This window comes from Uranotaenia lowii, chromosome 3, assembly GCF_029784155.1.
Source record: "Uranotaenia lowii strain MFRU-FL chromosome 3, ASM2978415v1, whole genome shotgun sequence".
NCBI lineage: Eukaryota > Metazoa > Arthropoda > Insecta > Diptera > Culicidae > Uranotaenia > Uranotaenia lowii.
The window spans coordinates 158086887-158111886 of NC_073693.1; the positions used below are offsets into that span (position 1 = coordinate 158086887).

At 36.8% G+C, this 25000-nt stretch overlaps 3 protein-coding genes across 6 annotated transcripts; 1 reads left to right on the forward strand and 2 right to left on the reverse strand.

The window, feature by feature from the left end:
• The first annotated feature begins 1010 nt into the window (after positions 1 to 1010).
• Positions 1011 to 3539, forward strand: LOC129754648 (deoxyribodipyrimidine photo-lyase). 4 transcript variants are annotated; one of them, XR_008739053.1, is made up of 5 exons: positions 1011 to 1230; positions 1298 to 1713; positions 1768 to 2952; positions 3120 to 3248; positions 3343 to 3539. XR_008739053.1 is itself a non-coding variant. In XM_055750824.1 (3 exons), exons 1-3 carry the CDS (start codon positions 1193 to 1195, stop codon positions 2916 to 2918), a joined length of 1605 nt encoding a protein of 534 aa, XP_055606799.1. In that variant the 5' UTR covers positions 1012 to 1192; the 3' UTR covers positions 2919 to 3046. The 4 variants fall into 4 exon arrangements, 2 of the variants coding, with proteins under 2 accessions (XP_055606799.1, XP_055606800.1); XR_008739054.1 differs by having other exon boundaries at positions 1768 to 2941; XM_055750824.1 differs by lacking the exons at positions 3120 to 3248; positions 3343 to 3539 and having other exon boundaries at positions 1012 to 1230; positions 1768 to 3046.
• A 272-nt stretch (positions 3540 to 3811) lies between these two features.
• On the reverse strand, positions 3812 to 8762 carry LOC129755907 (E3 ubiquitin-protein ligase LRSAM1-like). Its single transcript, XM_055752608.1, has 8 exons — positions 7992 to 8762; positions 7521 to 7814; positions 7151 to 7393; positions 6402 to 7047; positions 5850 to 6337; positions 5709 to 5789; positions 5089 to 5586; positions 3812 to 5026 (listed from the first exon to the last, which is right to left on the reverse strand). Exons 2-8 carry the CDS (start codon positions 7647 to 7649, stop codon positions 4904 to 4906), a joined length of 2208 nt encoding a protein of 735 aa, XP_055608583.1. The 5' UTR covers positions 7650 to 7814; positions 7992 to 8762; the 3' UTR covers positions 3812 to 4903.
• A 286-nt stretch (positions 8763 to 9048) lies between these two features.
• LOC129755908 (uncharacterized) lies at positions 9049 to 12667 on the reverse strand. The gene is made up of 6 exons (XM_055752609.1): positions 12643 to 12667; positions 10490 to 10610; positions 9797 to 10434; positions 9481 to 9736; positions 9251 to 9418; positions 9049 to 9186 (listed from the first exon to the last, which is right to left on the reverse strand). Exons 2-6 carry the CDS (start codon positions 10493 to 10495, stop codon positions 9142 to 9144), a joined length of 1113 nt encoding a protein of 370 aa, XP_055608584.1. The 5' UTR covers positions 10496 to 10610; positions 12643 to 12667; the 3' UTR covers positions 9049 to 9141.
• Positions 12668 to 25000: the final 12333 nt, after the last annotated feature.

Sequence of the window (25000 nt, forward strand, 5' to 3'; positions counted from 1 at the left end):
ATATTTTCGCACTGACGCACACATAGACAATCCGTGTCAGTTTTTCAAACCAGCCGTTGCTCGCTTCTGATTTTCGAATCACATTTCCAAACGGCATAATCGTTATTGTTTTGGCGAAAATTATTATGAAATGCGAACCAAGGAGTTTGATAACGAAAACTGACCGATCAACAAATGAAAAGAAACGAACAGAAAACAGAATGCATTCTGTACATCCGGGTACAAGAATGTAAGTGGAACAAATAAATCATGAATTAGTCTGGCGTTTTTCGAATTACTGAAAAATTAGCCAAAAAATTATGGATTCACTGACCATTTTTACTGACACACCAGTCGCAATTGTTTTCAATTCAATTTTATCCAAAGATGTAAAGAATATCGATATGTGTCATTGTCTATGTATAGGACTGTGAGCAGATTTTACTGAGCGCAAATTATTTGCACGGGGGTCTAAATAGGTGCAATCTGCGCAGTTTGTTGAAGACGGCAACGGTGCGTATATAGTTGATTTTTTGGTAGAAATAATTTGAAGTAACTGAACTCTGAAGTTGGTCCTTTTTTCAGATAGTCCCTTTTCAACTTTTAGCACATGATAGTTTATATAAAGAATGTAATGGTGTTAGTGAGTGCGGGATTGTTACCTGTCAAATCAGATTCTCTCAATAGTCTAAAAATTCATGCAATTGACAATAAAAAATTAAGAATTTTGCATAACCATTTCTATTCCACCGCCAATTTGGTATGGTTGCTATCCGGCCACTGAACATGCGTAGTGTTGTTGTTATTTTTACCCTACCATCATGCAGATGCCGAAAATTGTAAACATGAGAAATCAGCTGTTCGGTTGACAAGTCGGGAAATGCCTTATTGTTGGCATCAAATTTCAAGCATTTACGTGAGCGGGATCGATTTAAAAAGAAACATTCTGAGTGGTCCAGATTCGCAGTGTAATTCTTATAAGAAAAGTTTGATAAAACGCTTGGGCGTATATTTGCCATGTTTTTTGGGTTTTTTGTCGCGGGCAGTGCATGCGTATAAACTGTGCGTAATAAACAAAACGTGCTCGTTATTCGCGCTTTAATTCGCTTTTCAAATTCGTAGCAAAACATTATCGATTGAAAATCGATGTTAATGTTTCTTGAGCGTATTTTTCTTGCTACAATTTATGTGCTTGTGTTGAATTATCCAGTTAATGAATAAAATTTCGCTGTTAAGAACGTTTCAACGTAGGTATATTTTGTGAACAGGAATTTCGCAATATGAACCAATCATGGCTGTTGGGCCTTTTTTCTTTCAGTATCCACACTATGAAGAAATCTTCGAGCGGAAGCAGTGGTCCACCGTCCAAAAAATTGAAAACCGACGATGCCAAGACCGACGTTAAAAAGAAATCTCAAGTAGAGGGAGGCCCAATAAAGGTGGATGATTTTGTCGAAAAATTCAAGGTACAACGAAAAGAAGCCGGCAAATCTATTCTGGATTTCGATTTCAAGAAAAAACGCATACGTATCCTATCCGATGCCAAGGAAGTTGCCGATGGTAAAGAAGGCATTGTTTATTGGATGTCCCGTGATGCCCGAGTACAGGATAATTGGGCTTTTTTATTTGCACAAAAATTGGCCCTGAAAAATGAGCTTCCTTTACACGTGTGTTTCAGTTTGGTACCCAAATTCTTGGATGCAACGATTCGCCATTTCAAGTTCATGCTAAAAGGTGGATATTTCAATTTTAATTTGTGTGTTTTGTGTAATTTTTGAATGTTTACAGGTCTCGAAGAGGTTTCAAAGGAGTGCGAAGCTTTGGATATCCAATTTCACATGTTGACGGGTCTGGCTAAGGACACAATCCCTAAGTTTGTCAAGACCCATAAAATTGGCGCAGTAGTATGCGACTTCAGCCCTCTTCGTGTTCCGATGCAATGGGTCGAGGATGTACAAAAAGCTTTACCTGACGAGATAGCGGTATGCCAGGTTGATGCGCATAACATTGTTCCGTTATGGGTCACATCCGAGAAGTTAGAATATGCAGCTCGCACCATTCGCAATAAGGTGAACTCCCAGTTGGGAACATATTTAACGGAATTTCCACCAGTAATTAAGCATCCACACAAAAGTTCGTTCAAAGCACAACCGATCAATTGGACAAAACTGATCGACACCTTGGAAGTAGACCGAAGTGTGGATGAAGTCGAATGGGCAGTCCCTGGCTATCAGGGAGGCGTTGGGGTTTTACAAAGTTTTGTCGAAAAACGATTGCGGAAATTTAATTCTAAACGTAATGATCCCACGGATGATGCTTTGTCTAATCTTTCACCGTGGTTTCACTTTGGCCAGATATCCGTGCAACGCTGTATTCTTGCAGTTAAAAAGTACGGTAAGGGATATTCCGAAGGAGTCGCAGCGTTTTGTGAGGAAGCCATTGTTCGACGTGAGCTTTCGGATAACTTTTGCTACTACAATAAGAACTACGATAGTTTGAAGGGTGCTTACGACTGGGCACAGAAAACATTGAATGATCATCGTAAGGATAAGCGAACCTGGCTGTATACACGAGAGCAACTCGAACAGGCAAAAACGCATGATGATTTGTGGAACTCAGCACAGATCCAGATGGTAAAAGAAGGGAAAATGCACGGGTTCCTCCGAATGTATTGGGCGAAAAAGATCCTTGAATGGACTGCTTCGCCAGAAGAAGCTCTACAGATAGCTATCTACCTCAATGATCGTTATCAGTTGGATGGGCGCGACCCTAATGGATATGTAGGTTGTATGTGGTCCATTGCCGGCATTCACGATCAAGGATGGCGCGAACGGGAAATTTTCGGCAAAATTCGCTATATGAACTACGAAGGTTGCAAACGCAAATTCGACGTACCTGCATTTGTTGCCCGCTATGGTGGCAAAGTTCATCGAAAATAATTTTTTGCGACCGGTTACCACAAGTAATTAAAAGGTTTATATATTTTATGTTTGATAATACTCGAATTAAGCTCGCCTCATCTGTAACGTACTTACAGCAACACAAAATAAATACCTGTCGAAACATTGCGATTACTTTTCCTTCGAAATCCGTTTGGCCTAATTAACTTTTTATTTTTTATTTTATTGAAATATCCACAGCTTTCTTTTGAAATATGCAATGTATAAGTACCTCATCATTCGGTACTTGGGCGCTTCATCATGCGTACACCATTGACCCAACACGAGAAGAGATGGAAACTCAACTACCGAAAGAAATTGAATTAATACGTAAGTATGACTTACAGCATTCGCTCAAATAAATATTTGCAATTTCTACCCCATTATCCGAAATCTAACAAGTTTTCCGTTTGATACTTTACAGTTTATAGGATTCGATGTTTCACGAAGAAACTACAAGAGAATGAAGAAAAACCGGCGCTGAAAAGAACTCGAATGATCTTCTCGTTGGAATAGGTATGTTTTGTGTTTTCTTTTTATTTTTATACCATGTTTTTTTCCTATTGTCCTTTTTTATAAAATAATGTTGCTTATTACTTTGCTGTGTGCTTAGACACTAGTAGCGTCCATGGTCGATAACTTTACTTGAACTTCGAATAAATGAGTGTACGTACAAATCTCATAAGGATGGTTCTGATTGAGCAAATCTGGTAATCAAAGGGTCCTTTCTAAGTCTCGAAGCAAATTAATCGATATTAGCAATGCCACGAACTGCTTCTCCTTCAACACGTTCTCAAATCCAAATTATACAGTGGTTTGGGAGTGATGGAGGAAGCTGCAAAATGAAAATTTATTTTAACGAGGATTTCTTTCTTTATTGCTAGTACTGTAAATTTAAAGTTTTAAAAATATGCTTTATTTCAAATTGGTAGATAAAGTATATTATTGTTGAAACACAACTTAATAAAACTGTGCTGTTTGTAATGTATAGCAAGCTGATTGGTTCCTCATAGATTTCATTAAATAGTAATTTGTGTTAATTCATTGGCAATTTATTTGTTTCACTGGATCCCGAAGGGCACAAAACCACACATGAAGCATTGAAAACGTCGCGTGGAGTAATTTGTTAATGTTTTTATGATATCAACGATAACGTTAGATCTTGGATCTTGTCGCTGTGTTTCTTCTGTTTTCTTTTTTTTAAGCTGATCCTACCGCCACAACTACAAATATCCGTTGCCTTACTGTATCAAAGTTTAACATATCGTTTATTGCGCATGTCTTCGTAAATGTCGTTATTTCAATGACACATATTCCCTTTTAAAAGGCACTATTATAATATAACTTGTATAATATAGATGTATATTATATCTTAAATTCATTCGCTTTGTCTTTCATGAGCGTTTGCAATGCGTGAGTTGCAGTTTTTTTTCTCATTTGAATATCTAATTTATTTAGTGAAAATGTGTTGGTCTTATTTCAATTAGGTATGTTATAACTTATTTTATATAAATGTATAGTTACGAAGTTTCTAAAACGGGATGTTAGAATTGTTATAATTGAAAAATAAGCTGATATATTGATAGTTCCTTTAAAATTGATGTGAGGATCTTATTAAGTGATGTTGATAAACACTTGCTACCCAATTTGGTATTCCATTATCTATTAGATAAAATATTGAAAAATATTAATTATTGATAGAATTACCAAACAATGACTCACACTGGGAATGATTAACTTTTATAATCAGTAGAATGTATAAATTCGATATTCTCCGTGCTTCCGAATATTTATATATTCCTATAAACTTGAATAATGATGAAATTGTTTTAAAGGGCTTTTGAAAACCATCGAATAGTGTTTTACAAACCTATTCTAATATTTGGGATAACTAATAGTGAAATGATTGCTTTCTGATTAATTTGACTAGTATTTTCGATGTTTCGCAACTATAATTTGAAAACGGGAAAATCTATCAACCCCACCTAAGGTTGAATAACTTTGATCTTTCTCTCGATATAAGCCCTACACATAGGGCAATCACGAATATCGATATGGCATCCTGCACAGCAACACATGTGCCCGCATGGTAAAAATATAACTTGCACCTGCGAACGGGAGAAAAAGCAATAAATAAATCTGTCCTAGGCCTACAATTCATCACACGTACCATTTCTTCCAAGCACACTACGCATTCAGAAAATTGAACGGCACCATTGTAGGTTGTTGATAGTTGATCTTCTGTGGGCGAGCTTGGGCCTGGTCTCTCTTGATCTTCTTCATTGGGTGGCGCTGTTGGGGTTTGTTCCGAAGGGCTAGATTCCCCTTCCGGATACTCGATCCTACGATTCAAATAGTCGTAGTAGTTGCTGATCGAAATCAATATTGCTTCACGGTCAGCAGAGTTTTGGACACCTGCCTCAATAAGATCCTGGTCGTTGATTGAGGCCAATTCTTTGTCTCTGTTTTGCCAGATCTTCGAAAGGAATGGCAAACAATGTACTACATTATTCTCCAAGAATTGATACCCTAGGATAGGGTCGATTGAAGCTGTTTCATTGGAAATTTCGGTTGGCTGCCGATCAAGCAAGTTCTGGTACTGCATTAGCCAGAAGTCCGTTTGTTCACCTTCTTTTTGGTGTTCAATTCTTCTGAGGGTTTCCAGCAACTGTTGATTGTGTAAAAGAAAAACAGAATGTCAATTTTTGGTTTTGTACAGTGGCCTCGAAATATCTGTTTCAATAACTAGAATTGTTTGGGGTTGTCGAGAATTTTGATATGTTAACATACCTGTTGTTTCCTCTGATCCTGTTGTTTGAGCAAATCCATCAGTACGTACGTTAAATTTAGCCTTTGTTCAGTTAGATTATTCTGAAAATAGAATGAAATACTGTCATATTTGTTCAAACCATCGAACATAAGAATCCCTACTATTTGGTCATCTTGATTGGTCTTCTTGCGTTCGATTTCATACGTTGTTAAAGCTGCCAGCTGGGATTCGACAATGCGAACCTGTTCAACCAATCCCCATGAACGGGAATCGTTTTTGGCTATCAACGCAGCCACTGCTGATTTTTGAATGTTTTCATCGCTGTTAATTTGATCGATCACGTCTTGTCGATTGCGATCGTAACTCAAAAACACGTTGTTTAGCAGATTGTTGGTTTCATATTCTTGCTCCAAAATGTTACGCGAGGACTGATCTCGCTGATTGTGAAAGTTTTGTATTACGTTTATCTCGTTTTCGAGCAAGTCGGTCATAGCCTTTAGAACTTCCTGCTTGCGTAGATCGTTTTGTTGTATGCGTAGCTGCTCCAGTAATTTCTCTTGTTCCTCATGTTCACGTTCGAGGAATGCAGGATCTGGACCATTCTTCAGCGAAAGCAATGTGTTTACCAACTCATTTGAGTGTTCTTCATCTGAAAGATAAATTTTGAACAATAGGCAATAACTATAAGGGCAAAAAGAAAAAGAGTTCTTCACCTTTGAGTATATCGTTGATTAAACGTTGACGCTCGGTTTGTCTTTCCTCCTGAAGTCTGTTAACACTGTCCTCGTTTTGGTTTTGTTGTTGTAACAATTGCCTTAACAGTTCTTGTTTCTTTTTCTGCTGTTGCTCATGCAACTTACTCTCGGCCAGATAGTCTTTTTCGTAGGCTAATCGTTCGCTTTCGAGTAATTTCTTTTCTTTCTCGAGCCTTTCGCGCTCAAGTTCTGCATGGCGATTTTGATCGCGTTCTGCGCTTATAAAGTTGATTGTTTTGTTTTTGGTTTTACTATGCGAATCTAGTTGATCTATTGCGGTGACAGGCTGACGGGCCAATATTTCACCAGTCGATAGAAACTTGATGATTGCATAGGTGCCTCTCTGTATAACATCAGCCGGCGGCTCGGAGATGGTGTTAGGATCGAGTACTATATCTACCAGATTATCACATGTTGCCAGCAGGTTTGGTAGTTTTGCCAAACGAGCATTTCCGCTGATATTGAGAATTTTAAGATTGGGCATAAATGATAGCTGCTCTAAACTTTGCAGATTGTTGGAGGATACATCTAATAGTTCTATCTTTTGCAGACGGTTGATTGTTGTTGGGAGCTTTTCGAGACAATTATTTGAAACAATTAATTCCTGTCAACAAAAACGTCGTGATAAGAAAGATATTGAAAATGAAAGACACTAAATATATTTTCTTTCCAAACATTGAACAAGCAACAAGCATCAAAATACGTACCCTGAGGTTTTCCAGTTTGTATATATCCTCTGGCAGTTTTTTGAAACGATTACTGGCTAGATCCAACGTCACGAGTAGTTGTAAATCCTCCAGGGAGCCTCCGCCATTCAGTGAAGTCAGCTTGTTGTGAGACATCGATAGACATTCCTTTCGCAATACCTTGCACATAATATACACGCCCGAAGGAACATCTTTGAGATTACAATCGGATAAATCGTACACTGGTTCTGGGGTCTCTTTTGCCTTGAAAGTGAGAAAAAAAAACCAATAAGCAAAACTATGTCACGTTGCTTGAAAAAAAAATCGATAACAATCAAACACGCAAAGGTGCCTCCAAAAAAATCGCTACATTTCGAGCGTACGTACTCACCAAGCATTGTTTACGTTCTAACCGAGCTTTGTAATCCACAGAGGGCTGTTGATCAGTGGTATGTTTCGGCATTTCGATATTTGATGTTGGTAAACTCTCATTATTCGACGAAGAAATACGGCAACCCATATAAGGGAATAACTCCAAGTGATAACAAAATTACAAGTTATGTAGAACCAAATTAATCAACAGATCTTTCTTTCGGGTAATCTGACACCAGAAACAATATTTGTCAGCTTATGACGTAGGTTCGATAACAATTCTTTTGATAACGTTACAAGAAAACGCGCCCACCTAGGAGGGAATTAAATGAAGAAAAATTAGATCCAATTTGGGTAATAACAATTATGTAGGAAATACTGCGACAAGATTTACTGCATTGTTTGGACGGAAGAAAATTGCGCTATCAATATATTTGACAAATTCTATCGGTAGATTTCACGTTCAGTTAGAGCTTTTAACACATCCTACCTTCTTTATTCCAAACAATTGCGCTTTCTATTAAAAACCAAGGCATAATTATTGGGTTTTGAAAGTGTCCACTAGATTTTTTTCATCAATTTCAACACTTAATTTTCTGCGGGAGACAAGCCGTCACAAGACAAACGCAGTTGTTTTGAATCATCTTTTTTCCCTATCATGTCGAGACCGACATTTGAAAAGAATCTATAAATCAATTTTTACCCATTTTACCAAAAAGAAACTCGCTTGGGAAAACTTGATTTGCATTATCAACTAACCCTCTGTTGGATGAATAATGAAAAAAGTGAAAAAGGAGGAGCGTCCAAAGGATCAGTTGCCAGATTTAGTTTTTCCTTATTTTTTTCATTTTGCAATGTTAATTCTCGAATCTTTCTTGCACACAAGTTATGTTTCTTATTTCATGAACTACCGGTCGCACTCAAGTCGAAGGCCGCACAGAATTTGAATGCTTTTATAGACATGTATGGACCAATTTTCGACAAAAAAAAGGAAAATCAGCACGACAAAACCGAAAAAACACCGATCTGAGACGCACATGCCTTCATTCAATCCAAATATACATCTGGTTTGAAACTGGAGCTCATAAGAAACGTACTTATTTGTTCAGAAATGTAATACTTGGTTTTGAATGTACTTCAAATTTCCTTGACTTGGTAAAAAAGCCTGTGCTAAAAAGTTTTCGTGTGTAAATTAATCAACAATTACAATAAATTATACCACAAATATATCAAAAGTCTGTTTTATTTAAAATATAGGTAACTTACAAAAATTTCAAATTTTCGAAAAAGAAACCTCAAATTCTTAAACATTAAAGTTTATGATAGTTGCGGGGTTGTTTCAGCTTCCATGTATCTATAACTTCAGCACTCGCTTTAAGAGAATTAGAAATATTTTTTCCTGCAATAATATAAAAAGCCGTTAAACAATGTGGTAAACTCCTTGACACGTTTCTTACCGTTCGTTGTACAGCATTCTGTTAATGCGTCATAAATATCATAAATTGGAATGGACATATTGTAATCCGGATATATACATTCATCCGACTCGTTCTTAAAGTTAGACACCATCACGGCCAAGAGATAACCCCGCGCATCGAATATGGGCCCACCACTTTGACCTGCTTGTACTGGACAATCCGTTAGTAGCACGCCCTTGCTGTATTGTACAACCTTTCCCCGGTAGACTGTTGGTTGGAAGGAATTATGTGTGCCGAGCATTTTGAATATTGGGAACCCAACACAATATACCGTTTGTCCAATTTTTGGTTTTTCGTGCGTCAATTGGCCAATATCACAGAATCTAAAGTTTGAATTAACGCTCAATAAGGCGATATCGAAGGCTGTGTTATATTCTGGGTTTTTGTAGATCAGATCAGTTTTTAAGTTTTTCCCTTTATAATGACAAAAAATGTGTTCCTATAAATTCAACAAAGAAAATTAAGTGAAATATTTATAAAATGTCTTCTGACAAATAGTACCCCGTTTAAGATATGCGCGCATGTTAAAATGAAATATTTTTTCTCCATCACGAACAAACAGCCGCTACCCCAGGATCCGATCGATTCTAACAAACATACTGAATTTGTGAAAACTGGCAGAGGTGTTACGGGTTTTGACAAGACATGTGACGGAAAAATAATTTTGTAGAATTCTTCTATATTAGCAGCCAATGGAAAGATTACATTGCCATTATGATGAATGAAATTAGATTCCAGCAGAACGAATCGTAGATTTCTGAAAGTATTATAGAATTTCTCGTTAAATGTCCAATGAATTGATTTATTTCTGTCTTACAAATTCTTATCGTAAACTCCACATCCTTGGCATCCAAAAGTAGAAGACACGTTTAGCAAGGCTAAGCTTTGATTTTCTCCAAATACGTTGGCAATGTGTCCAAAATTAAAACTATTGATGAAATTTTCGTTTCCAAAGGGAGCACCAACACATACTATTTCATCTAATATTCTAAGTTTATTTGAATTAGTTCGAAAACTATTCGAAAACATGTGTTTCAAAGCTGGTAAAGAATAATCACAATGCTCATACTGAAATATCAGCAAAGTTGAAAATAAATCTACACAATCTTGTATGGATTCCACTTGACCATTTATGGATATCTTCAAGCCTTGGAAATACTTAACAAGTGTGTTGGCTATATTTTTTGAATACAGAATGCACCCAATTTTTACTTTCTTCTCAACAAAATGATTCTGATGCTTGCTAATGGTTCGAAAATCAAATTGTTCCAACGATTCTAGTTTTTGACCGCTAAGGCAGGCGTCTTGCCTCAAATCATCGTTCAAATCTTTAAATAATTCTCTTATCTGCAGCAGAACGAGACCTGTGGTTATTATGACACTATTTTGAAGGATGATGGCTGAGTTTTTGCACCTTCCAGATTTGTAGGAGATAATACCATTAGATGGGCCAGTCTGTAAAGAATGGGTAACTATCAATAATACACATAAACATTGTAATGAAACATACCTTCATTTTATTGTTGAACTAAGAAACAGTAGTTTTATTGGTTTTATGTCAAGTTTTTTGACTTATGATTAAGTAAGTTTCATTAATAAACGGACTTCCTATATGTTTAACATATCCAAACGTTCCCGATAGGAAATTTGACAGATGAAAAATTTCGCCGTTCACATATTTAGTAGGGTGCCGATTTAGTCTGGCTACGAATCACCATACTAAATCAATGACCCTATTTAGTTTGCCGATTAATCGGGCTACGCTTGCATAACGAATAGGTGCCATACTAAATCGGCTGATGAGTAGGCTCACACAATTACGCATGATTTGGTAGCACAATAAGTTGATCGACGTAATCGGGAGGGATCGATCAATTAAATAGGTGTTCGTAGGACTCTATTTAGTTGGCAAACTATAAGCCTATTTAGTATGGAATGGTCATAACTGAATTATGTTTTGACATCTGTTGTGTGATGGAGTTCATCGAAGGGAAAGCTTGGCCCACGATAGCCAGAAAAAGAACGCCAGAGGAAAAAGTTTACTTCTAAAATTGCTGTCGAATCGGAAAAAAATGACCCGGGAGCTGGAATTGGAACTCCAGGAGCAGAAGAGCAAGCTGAAGGAAGAGATGCGCGACAAGGAGGAAAGGCTGCGAATGGTTTAGGAATTCATTAGCACCCCGGTTGGGAAAGTGGCTCGTTCCAACTGCGTTGACGAATTGGCCACACCGGTTACTAGCCGGGTTACTTCAACGAATGCCAATGGAGTTCTCTACACTCCAAGAACGACGAGAGTAAGTTTCATCTGAAAGTTTTCAAATTCCTCATGTTTCTAATTAATTTAATAACTTTCGCAGGGCGTAGCAGTGGCCAATCCCCGTCATCGGAGGTCTTGCTCCAAGGGCGAAGGTTGGCTGGAACACCGTGCTGCAAATCCAGTGCCACTGGGAACAATTCTACGTTCCTACTACGCCAAACGGAAGTCGGTTACCAAAGTGAGCGCGGCTCGGGCGTTACCCACGTTAAAGCCTCTAAGTACTGCCTCATTTCCCAGGAGGCTGATACCGAGGGGGAAGTCGAGACGAAGATTTTCAAGGATGACGTGATTTCGTCAACTACCGACCAGAAATTCATTTCGCCAACCACTGGACATATTCTTACTACAAAAAAATAAAAATACTTCTGGAATCGCTCCGAGATACAAAAATGAACCACGTACATAAATCGCCCTATTTAGTCGGATGGTTCTATATTTAGCGGTCAATCAATCCGGCTATTTAGTTGGATTGGGTAGGGTGTTAGGAAAACAATCGATTTTTGTGGTCAATCAATTCGGCTATTTAGTCGGATTGAGTTGGGTGGTAGGAAGAAAAATCAATTTTTGCCGTCAATCAATCCGGCTATTTAGTACGATTGGGTAGGGTGGCAGGAAAAAAAATCGATTTTTGAGGTCAATCAATTCAGCTATTTAGTCGGATTGAGTTGGGTGGTAGGAAGAAAAATCAATTTTTGAGGTGAATCAATCTGGCTATTTAGTACGATTGGGTAGGGTGGTAGGAAAAAAATCGATGTTGGCGGTCAATCAATTCAGCTATTAAGTCGGATTGCGTAGGGTGGGAGGGAGAAAAATCAATTTTAACGGTCAATCAATCCGGCTATTTAGTACGATTTGGTAGGGTGGTAGAAAAACAATCGATTTTTGTGGTCAATCAATTCTGCTATTTAGTCGGATTGAGTTGGGTGGTACAAAGAAAAATCTATTTTTGCTGTCAATCAATCCGGCTATTTAGTACGATTGGGTAGGGTGGTAGGAAAAACAATCGATTTTTGAGGCCAATCAATTCTGCTATTTAGTCGGATTGAGTCGGGTGGTTAATACTAAATAGCTCGTTTGATACCCCTATTAAATAGCTGAGCGTCGAAAATCTCATCAACTTTATCGCCCTACTAATCAGGCGATTAAGTCGGTTCCTACACAATCATGCTACTCATCACCCTATTTGATAGGCCTACGAAATCGGCTTATTAATCGGCTGATGCCCAGCAAAAACTCCCATAAGCGACGTTGCAACAATAGGCCGATTAGTATGATCGAAAATCGGCCGACGCACCCTTCGCGAGCCGACTAAGTATGGTGAATAGTAGGGTGTATTTCCTATCGGGGTTAGCTATTTTTCACGATTTAAAAAAAAATACAGGTATCGGTGGTTTGTTTTGATTGAATCCTCTTAATCTGACGATTATTTTTCTTTCACTAGTAAGTTGCATGCAAGTTGGTTGATATGCCCCCAATAAGAATTACGCAAGTTGTACCCCACCAGAATAGCTAGATTCGATAGGTATACTATTCTGTTGCTTGCATATGTTTTAGTATACAGATCAACAAAAAAAGTTACTTGTAGAAATTCCACAGAAATGTATAAAATATGGTACTAGTATTTAGTATATTAGTTTTCTTAAAAAACTACTTGTTTTATAATTCTGCAAAAAAGTATAAAGGTGTTCACCAAAGTATTTACAATGTTTTAAGCGCTTATACGGATGGAAAAAAATATTGATTACGTATAGATTTTTTATAGAGTTAAAAAAATCTTTTCGCTTAATTTCCCTGAAACATTTATATTTTTTTAGGATCTAAAATAAAGTAGCATTCAATACAAGTTGTAACTAGGTATATTTTATGCATATTTTTTTAACTTTATTTGAAAAAATGCTTTCTGAAATTCGAATATTTTGCTGAAATTGTGCTAAATTTCGAAAGAAAAGCTGTTACGTAGTCATTATATTAAACGCTGTTGAACATAAATTTTACTGATTGCAGCACAAATTATTTCATACAATGCGACTGATTATTTATTTGAAAAAGAAGATCCCTCAATTTTCATTAATTGTAATTTTGTTTGAAATCCCAACAAATCGTTCGAAATTTCATAACTATTTTTGACCCTGCGTTTACACGGCTCTGTCGATTGAGGTTAAGCGCAATGTTATACCCTTTCATCTACCTATCTTGGTTCCCCATCATGAGCAGGGATGCCAGGTGTAGAGGATAAAAAATCTGGGCAATTTTGAAAAAAAGTCTGTGTGTGTCTGCGTACACAAGGAAGATTACAAATTTGGTACTGAATAAGAATTTTTTTGATGCGTGTGAGTTTTATATGAAATAGCAATCAAAATGTTTAATTTCTCCGTCGATAGCCATTCGATTCTTTTGAAAAGGGCTTAAAGGGCCGTTCACATACCACGTGGACAACTTAGGGGAAGAGGGGGTATATGGAAATGTCCACGCTTGTCCACGGAGAGGGGGGTAGGGGTTTGGGTCATGTCCACGTGGACATAATTACTGTTTGAATCTTAAAATTACAAAACATTCCAGTTTAAGTTTGAATAATTAAAAACCACCAAAGCAAGTAATAAATATGATAATTAAGAAATTTAAATTTTTTTTTTTTAAATCAGCCATTCCAATAACAAATAGTCAAAAAGTAGTGTTTTCTAACTGTCAAATGAGTTTTTGAAAAAAAAACAATTTCAAATCTGTCCACGTGGACATTCGTGGAGGGGGGTAGGGGTTTGCCAAATGTCCACGCTTGTCCACGGAGGGGGAGGGGGGTGTAAAAAATCTCATTTTTCTGTCCACGTGGTATCTGTACGGCCCCTAATTTCTCCGTCGATAGCCATTCGATTCTTTTTAATATGATCTGTATAATGGCAGGAGGTGTTTCCGGAGCACAAATAAGAACGTCTGGTCAGCTTGAAGGTACAATCCAAAAAGGCTTTATTCATTCCAACAATGTACAAATCTCGTTTCTCTTTCTCTCACTTTTACTGTCACATCAAAACATCGAATCCCTCGAAAGGGTTTATCTCTTTTACCGAACATCGCAATACACGATAAAATAAGGTTACTATAACTCCTTCACCCTATCTAAGAACTTAGTTAACTGTTAATATTCAGCAAAACAATTCAGAACGGTAAAATCAATTTTGAAAGCAACCATTTAACTATTGCGAAATAGAAAAAAAAACGAATTTGTATTACTCTAAACTTTAACTAATACAATAAATTTAATAATAGATGTAATCATTTTTTCGACGTTTTTTAGAACTTCTTGCTGATCTTCGAACCGAAACATTTTCTTTCGGACACGCTTCGTAAACAGATCCGTGGACTCCGAGTTGATCGACATTCGTATAAATAAAAGAGTCTGCAGGAAAACCGAAAAAATCGGAACTTGAATCCGAAACTGTTGGCGAATGTTCCACATCGTCTTCCCTCCTTCTTTTGTTGATGTTAAAATCTTGTTGAACTGGTAAATGATGATCTTTTTTTTTTTTTTTTTGTAAATTATTTATTTGAAACGGCTCATACCTTTAGGCTTTAAGGAGCCAAACTCGTTTTGTTTGATTACAATTGTGTACTTAGATCTAGTTCACTTTTTTTTTTTTTTTTGAAGAAAAAGAAAGATAGAAAGGGAAATATGAAAATAAAGAGAATTATAGTCGAAGATCGATAGCTTTTAGGAAAAGGTATATCTCGAACATATAGTCCAAGTCCATCATACCTAATACATCCCTCACTGGAACGTCGGGTGGTTTTCCTCGGGCCCGAAGGGAATCTATAAAGTTCGCTCTGGCGAATAGGTGGTCCTCACACGACCAAACAATATGCTCGATGTCATGGACCACATCCGCATAATAAAATGATGATCTTGTTGCAATGGATGGCCATCACGGTCTTCGTGGTAAACAAGATGTACTGAAGATTTCCGATGAGAAATGGGTGCCAGCTTCAGTTGACGTCTATGCGCCAAAACTATTCTCCCACCGAGTAGTACCTGTGAAATGGTCGTAGAAATTTGTTTTAAAAACTTTGCTGGTAACCATTTAGGTAAACCTGTCTTTAAACTATTTTTGTAATATATCAGATCTCCTTTTGATAAAGTTTTAAACTCATTTTCAGAGGTACCAGATTCTCCCTCCATAAGTTGGGAATTAGGAAATGAATCATCATTCAAAACCGCAAAATTTTGTTTAAGGTTTTTCTTTGGATTAATCAAATCTAATAAACTTTTGGGTTGGTAAGAAAACAATAATTCAGAAGGGAAAGTTCCATCTGTTCCTAAACATGTATTCCTATAATTAAATAAGAAATAAGCTATTTGCTCATCTATGTCTAGCTTTTTTATTTCCTGATCTAAAAGAAATTTTTTAAATACATCTTTGACTAAACGCACCATCCTCTCTGCTTGCCCATTACTTTTAGGATGATAGGGTGGACTTTTCATTACTATAATTCCTTGTTTTTTTAAAAAACTTATAAAGTAATCGGAATTAAAAGGTGGGCCGCCATCCGTTACAAGAACATCAGGCAGTCCATATCTGGCAAATAAATTTAAAAATTTTTTATTACTTTCTTTGCATCTGTACCGTACTTCATAAATTCCATTTCAATCCATTTACTATAACTGTCTACTATAATCAAAAAAGTTTTTCTATCATGATGAAAAAAATCGGCATGAATTCTGCTAACAGGTTTTATAGTAGGAATCCATGTAGAATAAGGATGGGGTTTGGTAACTGAATTCATTTCAGTGCAAATTTTGCAAGATTTAACAAAATCTTCAATATCTACTGTCCTTCTAGCAAGTTGTTTAATTTTAGTAATCCCAGAGTGGTTAGAATGAAGCATTTTCAAAATTAACGGTTTCATGGTATTAGGAATAATTATCCGGTCATGGAACAATAAACAACCGTTAACCTCTTCTAAATTCTGATGTGAAGAATAAACATCCCTAAACTGTCTATCTAAACGTTCTGGCCAGCCCTTACGCAAAAACTCTAAAATTTTAGAAGTAAAATTATCCAATTGGGATTCCATAGCTATCTTTTTGTAATCAAGAGGAAACTCGGAAGTAAAATTCAAATTTTTTATACAGTCTCTATCCAAATTCTTCGGGACTGAATCATTTACAGGATATCTCGAACAAAAATCCGCATTTCCCATTTTCCCTGATGGACGGTAAAAAATATCGAAGTCATAAATACTTAATTCGAGAATATATCTCTGCAATCTAGTCACTGAAATGGTGTTTTTCCCGTGTTTTCCTAAAATACCAATTAAAGGTTTGTGATCTGTAAAAATAGTAAATTTTTGTCCATATAAAAATTTGTGAAACTTTTTTACTGCGGATACAATAGCGAGTGCTTCTAAATGTAATATTGGATAATTTTTCTGGGCGGAATTCAAAGTATAAGATGTAAAACTTATTGGTCTCTCTTCTCCATTGATGATATGTGAAATCACTCCACCAAGTCCATAGGAACAAGCATCTGTAACCAACACTATAGGTTTCACTGGATCAAAGTAAACTAAAAGATTTGGATTGAGTAGATACTGTTTACAATCAAAAAATACTTTGTCGCATTCCGCATTCCAAATAAATTTGGTATCCTTTTTAAGAAGTGAATACAAACAGTGAATACGAGAAGATAAATTTGGTATAAATTTAGAATAGAAAGTTAAAAGTCCTAAAAATGCTTTCAATTCTGATACATTCTGTGGAGCTTTTGCTGCACGTATAGTTTCTACTTTCTCAGGACAGGGTAACAAACCATCAGCTGTTAAAATATGTCCTAAATATGGTAAACGATTGACAAAAAATTTGCATTTCTTCATGTTCACTTTAATATTAGCTTTAGACAAACGCTCTAAAACCAAATAAAGTTTTTGTTTACATCCAATTATATCTTTACCAGCGATTAAAACGTCGTCAAGATAACAACAAACATAATCCAAACCCTTCAAAATTTGGTCCATCACTTTTTGAAAAATAGATGCACTTGACACCTTACCTTGAGGTAGACGATTATAAGAATATAAACCCTTAATCGTGTTTATCACCATAAACTTTTTTGAATTTTCTGACAAAAGTAATTGAGTGTATGCACCGGCAAGGTCAAGTGAGCAAAAAACCTTAGCACCAGCAAGCTTAGCGAAAATATCTTGAGCCAAAGGTAAAGGATAAGTGTTAGGGACTATTAGTTTGTTAATAGAAACTTTGCAATCGATTACTAATCTAATTCCTTGATCTTTTTTAATTACTACCACAACTGGAGATGCCCACTCACTAACTTCGACTGGAGAAATTATGTTGTCTTGCTCCAATTGTTGTAAATGTTCTATGACTCTATCGCGCAATCTTAATGGTACCTCGTATGCTTTTTTAAAAATCGGAGTGTAATCATTCAACACTATATCACCTACAAAACCAACAATCGGTTTAGAAAGATCTTTGTCGAAAACACTGGGAAACTTACACATTAGCTTTTGAACTGTCTCTTCCTCCTTCAATGAATTCATATATAACTCCGATGGCTAATAAATCTCTGGTAAATCTTTCCTTGAGATCACCAAAATTGCAATCCTCAGCAGCTTGTTTAACAGATAGAATAAAATCAATAGCTTTTTCATCGTGACGTTGCCGTCGAGTCCAAAAATCATTACTCTGCATTACCTCAGAGTCAGACTTGTCATAATACTTCTTTAAACCATCAATAATTTCCTTGTATGTAATATTATTAATGTCTCTCCCTGGAAAAAGAGCTTTAACCCGAGAATAAACTTCGGTGCCACAAACGGCCAAAAACGAAGTCTTATATTTTGCTTCAGGATAATTGTTATGTTGAAATAAAAACTGTAAATGTTCAACATATTGGCTGAACGGAATCGCTCCAGGAATGAACTGTTCGGCTGTTGTTGAAAGTGCCATGATATTCAAAAAATCACAACAAACTTAAAAAATGAAAATATTTCCAATAAATTGTACACAAGAAAAAAAATCACGACCAATAAATTTTATTCACAGTTGATTGTAAAATGCAATTTAAGGTTTATACGTAGAAGAAATAAATAAATAAAACACAGAAAAGACACACACAAAAATAAAAAATAAGAAAAAGAAAAAAAAATTATAAAAACTTACAAATCATAAAACCTAAATAAAGAGAGAAAAAAAAATCATAATTTTCGTAATCGTCAAATGGAAAAAATATCAGCACAGAATGAAAAATTTAAAATAAAATAAAATAAACATACCTGTACACTCAGATGACACAAAATCGACCTTTAGAAACGCCCCAAAAAAGAAACGTCAGGAGAATAAAAAATTTCGCAATAAAAAACGAAATTCCGATGACAAATTTATTTTGGCAACTTCAACTTTTTCTCCTTCTTACTCCTCCGATAATGACAAAAGCTGCAACCACACCGAACAGCTTGAAAAATTGCCTTCCTTTTGTGCTGTCGGTAAAATCAGATCGAATGTGTTGTAGAAGAAAAGTTTCTAATAGCTTCACTGATAAGTAACAAAATGGCGTCACTCACAAAATTTGGCCAAACTTTTCTTTATCCGTTCTAAATTTTTTTTTTATAGCTTTTTAGATCAAACGTGACCTTTTCGTTCTGAACACCGGAAAAAATAATGAAAGAAACACTTCCGCTGCCTTTCAGATAAGTTCTGTTGTAAAGCACACTTTACTCAAAAAAAAAAGGGAAAAAACACGTGGCCAGGGATTGAAACTTCCGACTTTTTTTTCCAACTGACTGTTCTTTGTTTTCCGATGCTTTTTAAGATTTGTCAAAATTAAAAACTCACATCCAAAAAACCTTTAGCAAAAATCACTTATTTAGAAAGAACTTTAACTTTTATCCTCGTCGCCGCTTAATATGAACTGTATAATGGCAGGAGGTGTTTCCGGAGCACAAATAAGAACGTCTGGTCAGCTTGAAGGTACAATCCAAAAAGGCTTTATTCATTCCAACAATGTACAAATCTCGTTTCTCTTTCTCTCACTTTTACTGTCACATCAAAACATCGAATCCCTCGAAAGGGTTTATCTCTTTTACCGAACATCGCAATACACGATAAAATAAGGTTACTATACTTTTGAGAAGGGCTTCAGATTAAAGATTGATTCTTCACATTCTTAAAAATGTCAGTGACGTCGGTAGGGAACATCTACGTAAATAAACCCCAATAATGTAAAATTGACTCCGTTAGGTTGTCCGTGATTACGTTTGGGACCTAGAGGGCCCACCACATTGTTCTCTTCAAATCGATCCCTTGCAGATTCTTTAACATTTTCATTATTAATAGTTTGACTCGGTTGGGAACATGCGAGGTATCACTCGTCATGTGGCCCTGGTCATCTGTCCCGCATCGTGAGCATCCCTAATTCAGCTCCTTCGAATATATTATTCGGAATACTTGAGGAAGTAGCCCGTGCTAACCATTCCATATACGACCCTGAGTTCCACCAATTCCACCCACAAATCTGAAGGCATAAACAAACCACCCACCCGCTGAGCAACCGCGAGTTACATGGCCTACCTTGTATATTTCAAAGTACTATGATGAATGATTGGTATTCATGAAAACAAGCGAGATTTACAGTCTAATCTGGTACTTACGGATCAAATCCGATACATGAACGTTGATTTCATCACTCAATTTTGAAAGTCTGTAAAATCTGGGCACTCTCAGCAAAAATCTGGGCAAAATTTGTGTCTGGCCAATATCTGGACGAAGGGTCAAAAGTCTTGGTTTTACAGACAAATCTGGGCACCTGGCAACCCAGGTGTACATCCATGCACTGAAAATAATTTTCACTTAAAAGGTAAGTGACATCTGGAGTGAATTTTGGCCATATGTTAATTCTAGAGTTTGTTTTGATTTAGTCGTATGAGCCACCTGACGAGTTTTGAGAAAATCGCAGTTGAAGTTTTGTAACTTATTTTTAATTCTAGTATTTGAAATACTCTTCAGAATTGTCTGATAACTTGGTACGCGATGCGAAAATAGATGAGAAAGAGCCTAGAGTAGGGTTGCCGTCTGTCCCGCAAAAGCGGGACATGTCCCGCTTTTTTGTTGAATGTCCCGCTGTCCAGCTTTTTCATCAAAATGTCCCGCTTTTTTTCTTGGGAATTTTTTACAAAGTTTACTCATTTTAACTAAAAGAAATCAAATTTAAGTTTCAATTTGAATTCATTGGTTCAACATCAAAAATCTTAAATACGTCTTTTTACAAATAAGCAGCCATTTTCATAGTTTATATAAGACAATACTGGATAAATTTTAAGTTCTTGGTATTACAGTAATATTCTGATCCAATTATGCTTTCTTGGATCACGTTCAATCAATGAATGAACAACATATTGTTGAGGTTGCGTCCAATTAATTTTAGATTATTATAGTTTTTTCGCAGGAATCTCAATTAATTTGTCTTATATTATACACCATCTTTTTTTTACTCAATTGTCAAAATTATATAAAAATGGAAGCTTTCTTGAGTTTTCAAATTTTTAAACAAATTACCAAACATAATTTTTTTTATAAAAACTGAACAAAAGTTTTTTACGCGGTATAAAATCCGCCGTTAACATGTACGACTTGAAATATTTTCCCTAGGAAAAAAGGTGCTAATTCGTAAGAACCGTGGAAAATAACGGGGCATATGGCGAAAACCGTGTAAATAGAAGTCATGTAGGAAAAACTGAGTATAAAGGATGATACGGTCAAAATTTGGTCAAGGGAAAACGCGTGCAAATTGGTAAAATCGTTTTTTTAAAAAATCAAATTCTTTTTCAAGTTTAATTAGTGTAAATTCAGGAAAAATATTCAGTTAGGCTTCCGATTTTCCAAATCCGAATTGCCGGGCCTAACGCTCAATCCCTGCCATCAGATTTTGTACAGCCATCTTGTCCACCTTCTTCGCCGCAGAAAGCCAGTTTGACTTGAACTGCTACTCGTCCTTAGCAGTTTTTTGGTCTTCTTTAGGTTCCGCTTGACAATAGCCCAGTATATCTCAATTGGGCGGAGCTCTGGCGTGTTGGGAGGGTTCTTGTCCTTGGGAACCACCTGCACGTTGTTGGCGGCGTACCACTCCATGGCCTTTTTACCGTAATGGCAAGATGCCAAATCCGGCCAAAACAGTATGGAACAACCGTGTTTCTTCAGGAAAGGCAGCAGACGTTTATTCAAACACTCTTTCACGTAAATTTCTTGGTTGACCGGACTTGGTCCCGGAAGCTATGAAAATGCTGCTTTTCAAGCCACAGGTTCAGATGGCTTGCCCAGATATTTCTTCGCGAACTTTGACAGTTTCATGTGCTTGAAAATATCTGCAACTTTTCCTCTTCCTTTTGCCGTATAAAACTCCTATCCCGGAAGCTGCTTGTAGTCGACTTCGACGTAGGTTTCGTCGTCCATTACCACGCAGTCAAACTTCGTCAGCATCGTCGTGTACAGCCTCCGGGATCGCGCTTTGGCCGTCGTATTTTGTTTATCATCGCGATTTGGAGTCACTATCTTCTTGTAAGTCGATAGTCTGGCTCTTTTTTTTTGCTCGATGCACGGTTGTAGACGATACACCCAGCTTATTTGCGGCATCTCGGAGAGAAAGGTTAGGGTTTCGCTTGAAACTACCGGCAACTCTCTTTGTCGTCTCAGCGGCTTCCGGTTTTCGATTTCCCCCCGATCCAGACTTCCTGGCTTTCGACAAACTGGGGAACACTTTAATTACATTTGTAATGGTTCATTTGGCAACTTTTAGCGATTTGGCCAGCTTTGCGTGCGAGTAGCTCGGATTTTCGCGATGTGCGAGCAAAATTTTGATACGCTGCTCTTCTTCCTTGGACGGCATTTTGACAACTGAAGAGTGAATTCCAAAATCAAAATAGGAGCAACATTCTACATACACCTTCAAAATGAGGGGTGTTCAGGTTTTTTAAATGAAAAATTGAAAGAAATACGTCAAGTTGATTTTGACCAAATTTTGACCATATCACCCTTTATTGTACTTTTTATGAACAACTTTGGCTAATTGTTACGAGACAAAAAAAAAGGCGAGTACTGCTTTCGATAGCGTTTATTAACCGCTTCAAACTGCGGGAAAAACAAAGTAATTAGCGCATTTAACGAGGGGAAATTGTGGTAACTTACATTTCAGTTGTGCTTTATAAAAAAGATTGAGCCCTTCAAATGCTTAAAGTGGAATTGATACGTCCTGCAAGGGCAATTAATATTCAATAAAATGTGGTTCAACCTAACCTCAAATGTGCTTACTTCGTATGTGCTTAAATGTGAATTAACTACTATTTCCACTATAACTCGTAATGGAACCGATTGATTGAAAATGAATGCTTGAGCTACGCGAATCTGAGAGAAGCAAATTATAACAATAAATTTAACATTAATTAATACATTTCAATGAGATATCCTGCACCTACGTCTTCCAGAGCTAACCGAGGGAAATACAGCGTAATAGTGACAGCCCTTTTCGCTAATCGAGAACGTGATTTTCGAAATGTCAATCGTCGAGTCGTTCGATGACACCAGTGTGGCCATCGTCGCTGTTTGATTCCGCAACACTAATGGTATACGTTTAAATTGAGCTATACTATTAAGCTTTTTCAAGAGTTTCTAAAATGTCCCGCTTTTTTCGGCTATGTCCCGCTTTTTTCGTGAAATATCCCGCTTTTTTCTGAAAGTATCTGGCAAGCCTAGCCTAGAGTAATAAATTCAACCATAAACTTGGTTTTCCGAGTAAACATGCACTTACGACCTTCGGCATTACACGCTTGGCGCGAACGTCGTTTTGCATATTGCTAAATTTTATCTGAACCTTAATTTATGGGTCTTAGAGCACCTGTATCCGTGGTCCAAACAGCCGGTTTAGACCCAAATTCCGACCCAAGCAACCGCATTGGTGATCCATTATACCAGTTTCAACTCAACTTTTTTTAGAGCTGGTATAAGGATTGATCCAAAACTGATGAGATTTGGATCCAATTTGACACAGTTCTAAACCGTTTGACAGTTAATGGAACACGAGTGCAGTTGCCAGTTTTTTCATTGGATCGGATCTAATTTCTTTGGTTCAATTCTTGTATAAATTAAACCCAAGAATAGACCACGAATACAGATGCCCTTAGTTCTTCCTAAATCAAATTGTAATGTACTTACGTTTGAATTCATGGACCGATGTCCCGGTCTCCACGGGTGATATGCGCTCTACAGAATCTCTGGGGGAGCAATTTCCTTTCGCCATTTTAGCAGTCTGAAATCGGTGCTGCAAAGGACTGTCTATCATGTTTATTCTACTTTAGATTGCTGTTTATTTCCTGTTATTATTATTTTAAGATGTTTAGTTTTGATAGCTTCATCTGTTAAGGAAAAAAAATATGAAATTGAAAATTAAATTTTGTTCACTCATAAGTGTTTCGCATTTTTAACTTACCTCTCTACAAATTGAAGATGTTTTTATTACTGGACTGCTTAAACTACTCCCACTTATAATTTCCGTTGAAATTTGTTAACAATTCAACACTTGCTAAGGCATTTTTTGAGAAAATTCATATAGCTACTTTTTTTCGAGATGTTAGATTTTTTCGCTTTGTTGAGCTCAATCCAGGTCAACTTCACGTAACTACGAGGTAAGTTTTACCCTTTCTGGATTTATCTTTTTTCTAGGTGATTTGTTACTATTCAGCTCAATTCAGGTGAACTTCACCTCGCTACGAACGAGGTAAGATTTACCTTTTTTGGATTCATCTTTCTTCTCGGTGAATTGTGCCTTTTTTTCTAGCTCGATTTAGGTAAATGTTGGTTGTACTCCATTTACCCGAAAACCATTGCCCAGAATGAAAAATCCCCAGAATTCCAATCGCCAGAAAGAACCATTCCCCAGAATTTTTTTCCCCAGACGAACCATTCCCCAGAAAAATTTTCGCCAGAATGTACCATTTCCCAGAAATTTTTTTACCAGAATGAACCATTTACAAGAAATTTTTTCACCTGAAGAACCATTTCCCAGAAAATTGAAAACATTTATCCTTACTAGAAATTATTAAAAAAAAATGAATTGTTACAAAAAAATGGTGTTTCTTAACTTTATTCTTTTGCGGCAAAGCCGCAACCAACGAGGATGAAGGGGCTGAGGCGGCACAAAGCCGCCGAAGCTCCCAAATCCGAAGTGGCCGCCGACCCGCCGTCGGAAGCGGCGGCCCCATTACATTGGTCTAGGTCTGCCGGGGCTTCCTAGGTCTGCGTGAAAGCTAGGGGTGATCCCTTAGCCCCGTCCGCCACGCGACAGCGTGAAGGACAATATTTCTTTAAAGTTCGAACGCGCAGCGTGAGGAGTCGGATACCAAAACGGTTTTTAAAGGACCATGGTTGGCATTGAATTAATTCAAGTACCCAAACCACAAAGCATAATATCGGTTCTGAAATGATTTTAGTTGGAAACTTTCAAACAATTGGTTTCATTTGAAAAATCATTTTGAAAAATATAATTTCGAATCATATGAAATTTACAAGAATTCATTAGATTGAACAGCACAAAAATTTAAAAAAAAAAATAAATACAAGAGGAAATAATTTGGGATTTGTGTCATTCTGGGAAATGTTCTATTCTGGGAAAAAAATTCTGGGAAATGTTCCATTCTGGGAAAAAAATTTCT

Coding starts and splice junctions, on each gene's coding strand:
- LOC129754648 (XM_055750824.1), top strand. CDS start 1,193: ATGAATAAAATTTCGCTGTTAAGAACGTTTCAACGTAG. Junction 1,231..1,297: donor TTAAGAACGTTTCAACGTAG/GTATATTTTGTG, acceptor TTTTTCTTTCAG/TATCCACACTATGAAGAAAT. Junction 1,714..1,767: donor TTTCAAGTTCATGCTAAAAG/GTGGATATTTCA, acceptor GAATGTTTACAG/GTCTCGAAGAGGTTTCAAAG.
- LOC129755907 (XM_055752608.1), bottom strand. CDS start 7,649: ATGGGTTGCCGTATTTCTTCGTCGAATAATGAGAGTTTACCAACATCA. Junction 6,338..6,401: donor AATCAACGATATACTCAAAG/GTGAAGAACTCT, acceptor TTTATCTTTCAG/ATGAAGAACACTCAAATGAG. Junction 5,790..5,849: donor CCAATCAAGATGACCAAATA/GTAGGGATTCTT, acceptor TTCTATTTTCAG/AATAATCTAACTGAACAAAG.
- LOC129755908 (XM_055752609.1), bottom strand. Junction 9,737..9,796: donor GGAGTTTACGATAAGAATTT/GTAAGACAGAAA, acceptor TAATACTTTCAG/AAATCTACGATTCGTTCTGC. Junction 9,419..9,480: donor GCGCGCATATCTTAAACGGG/GTACTATTTGTC, acceptor TTGAATTTATAG/GAACACATTTTTTGTCATTA.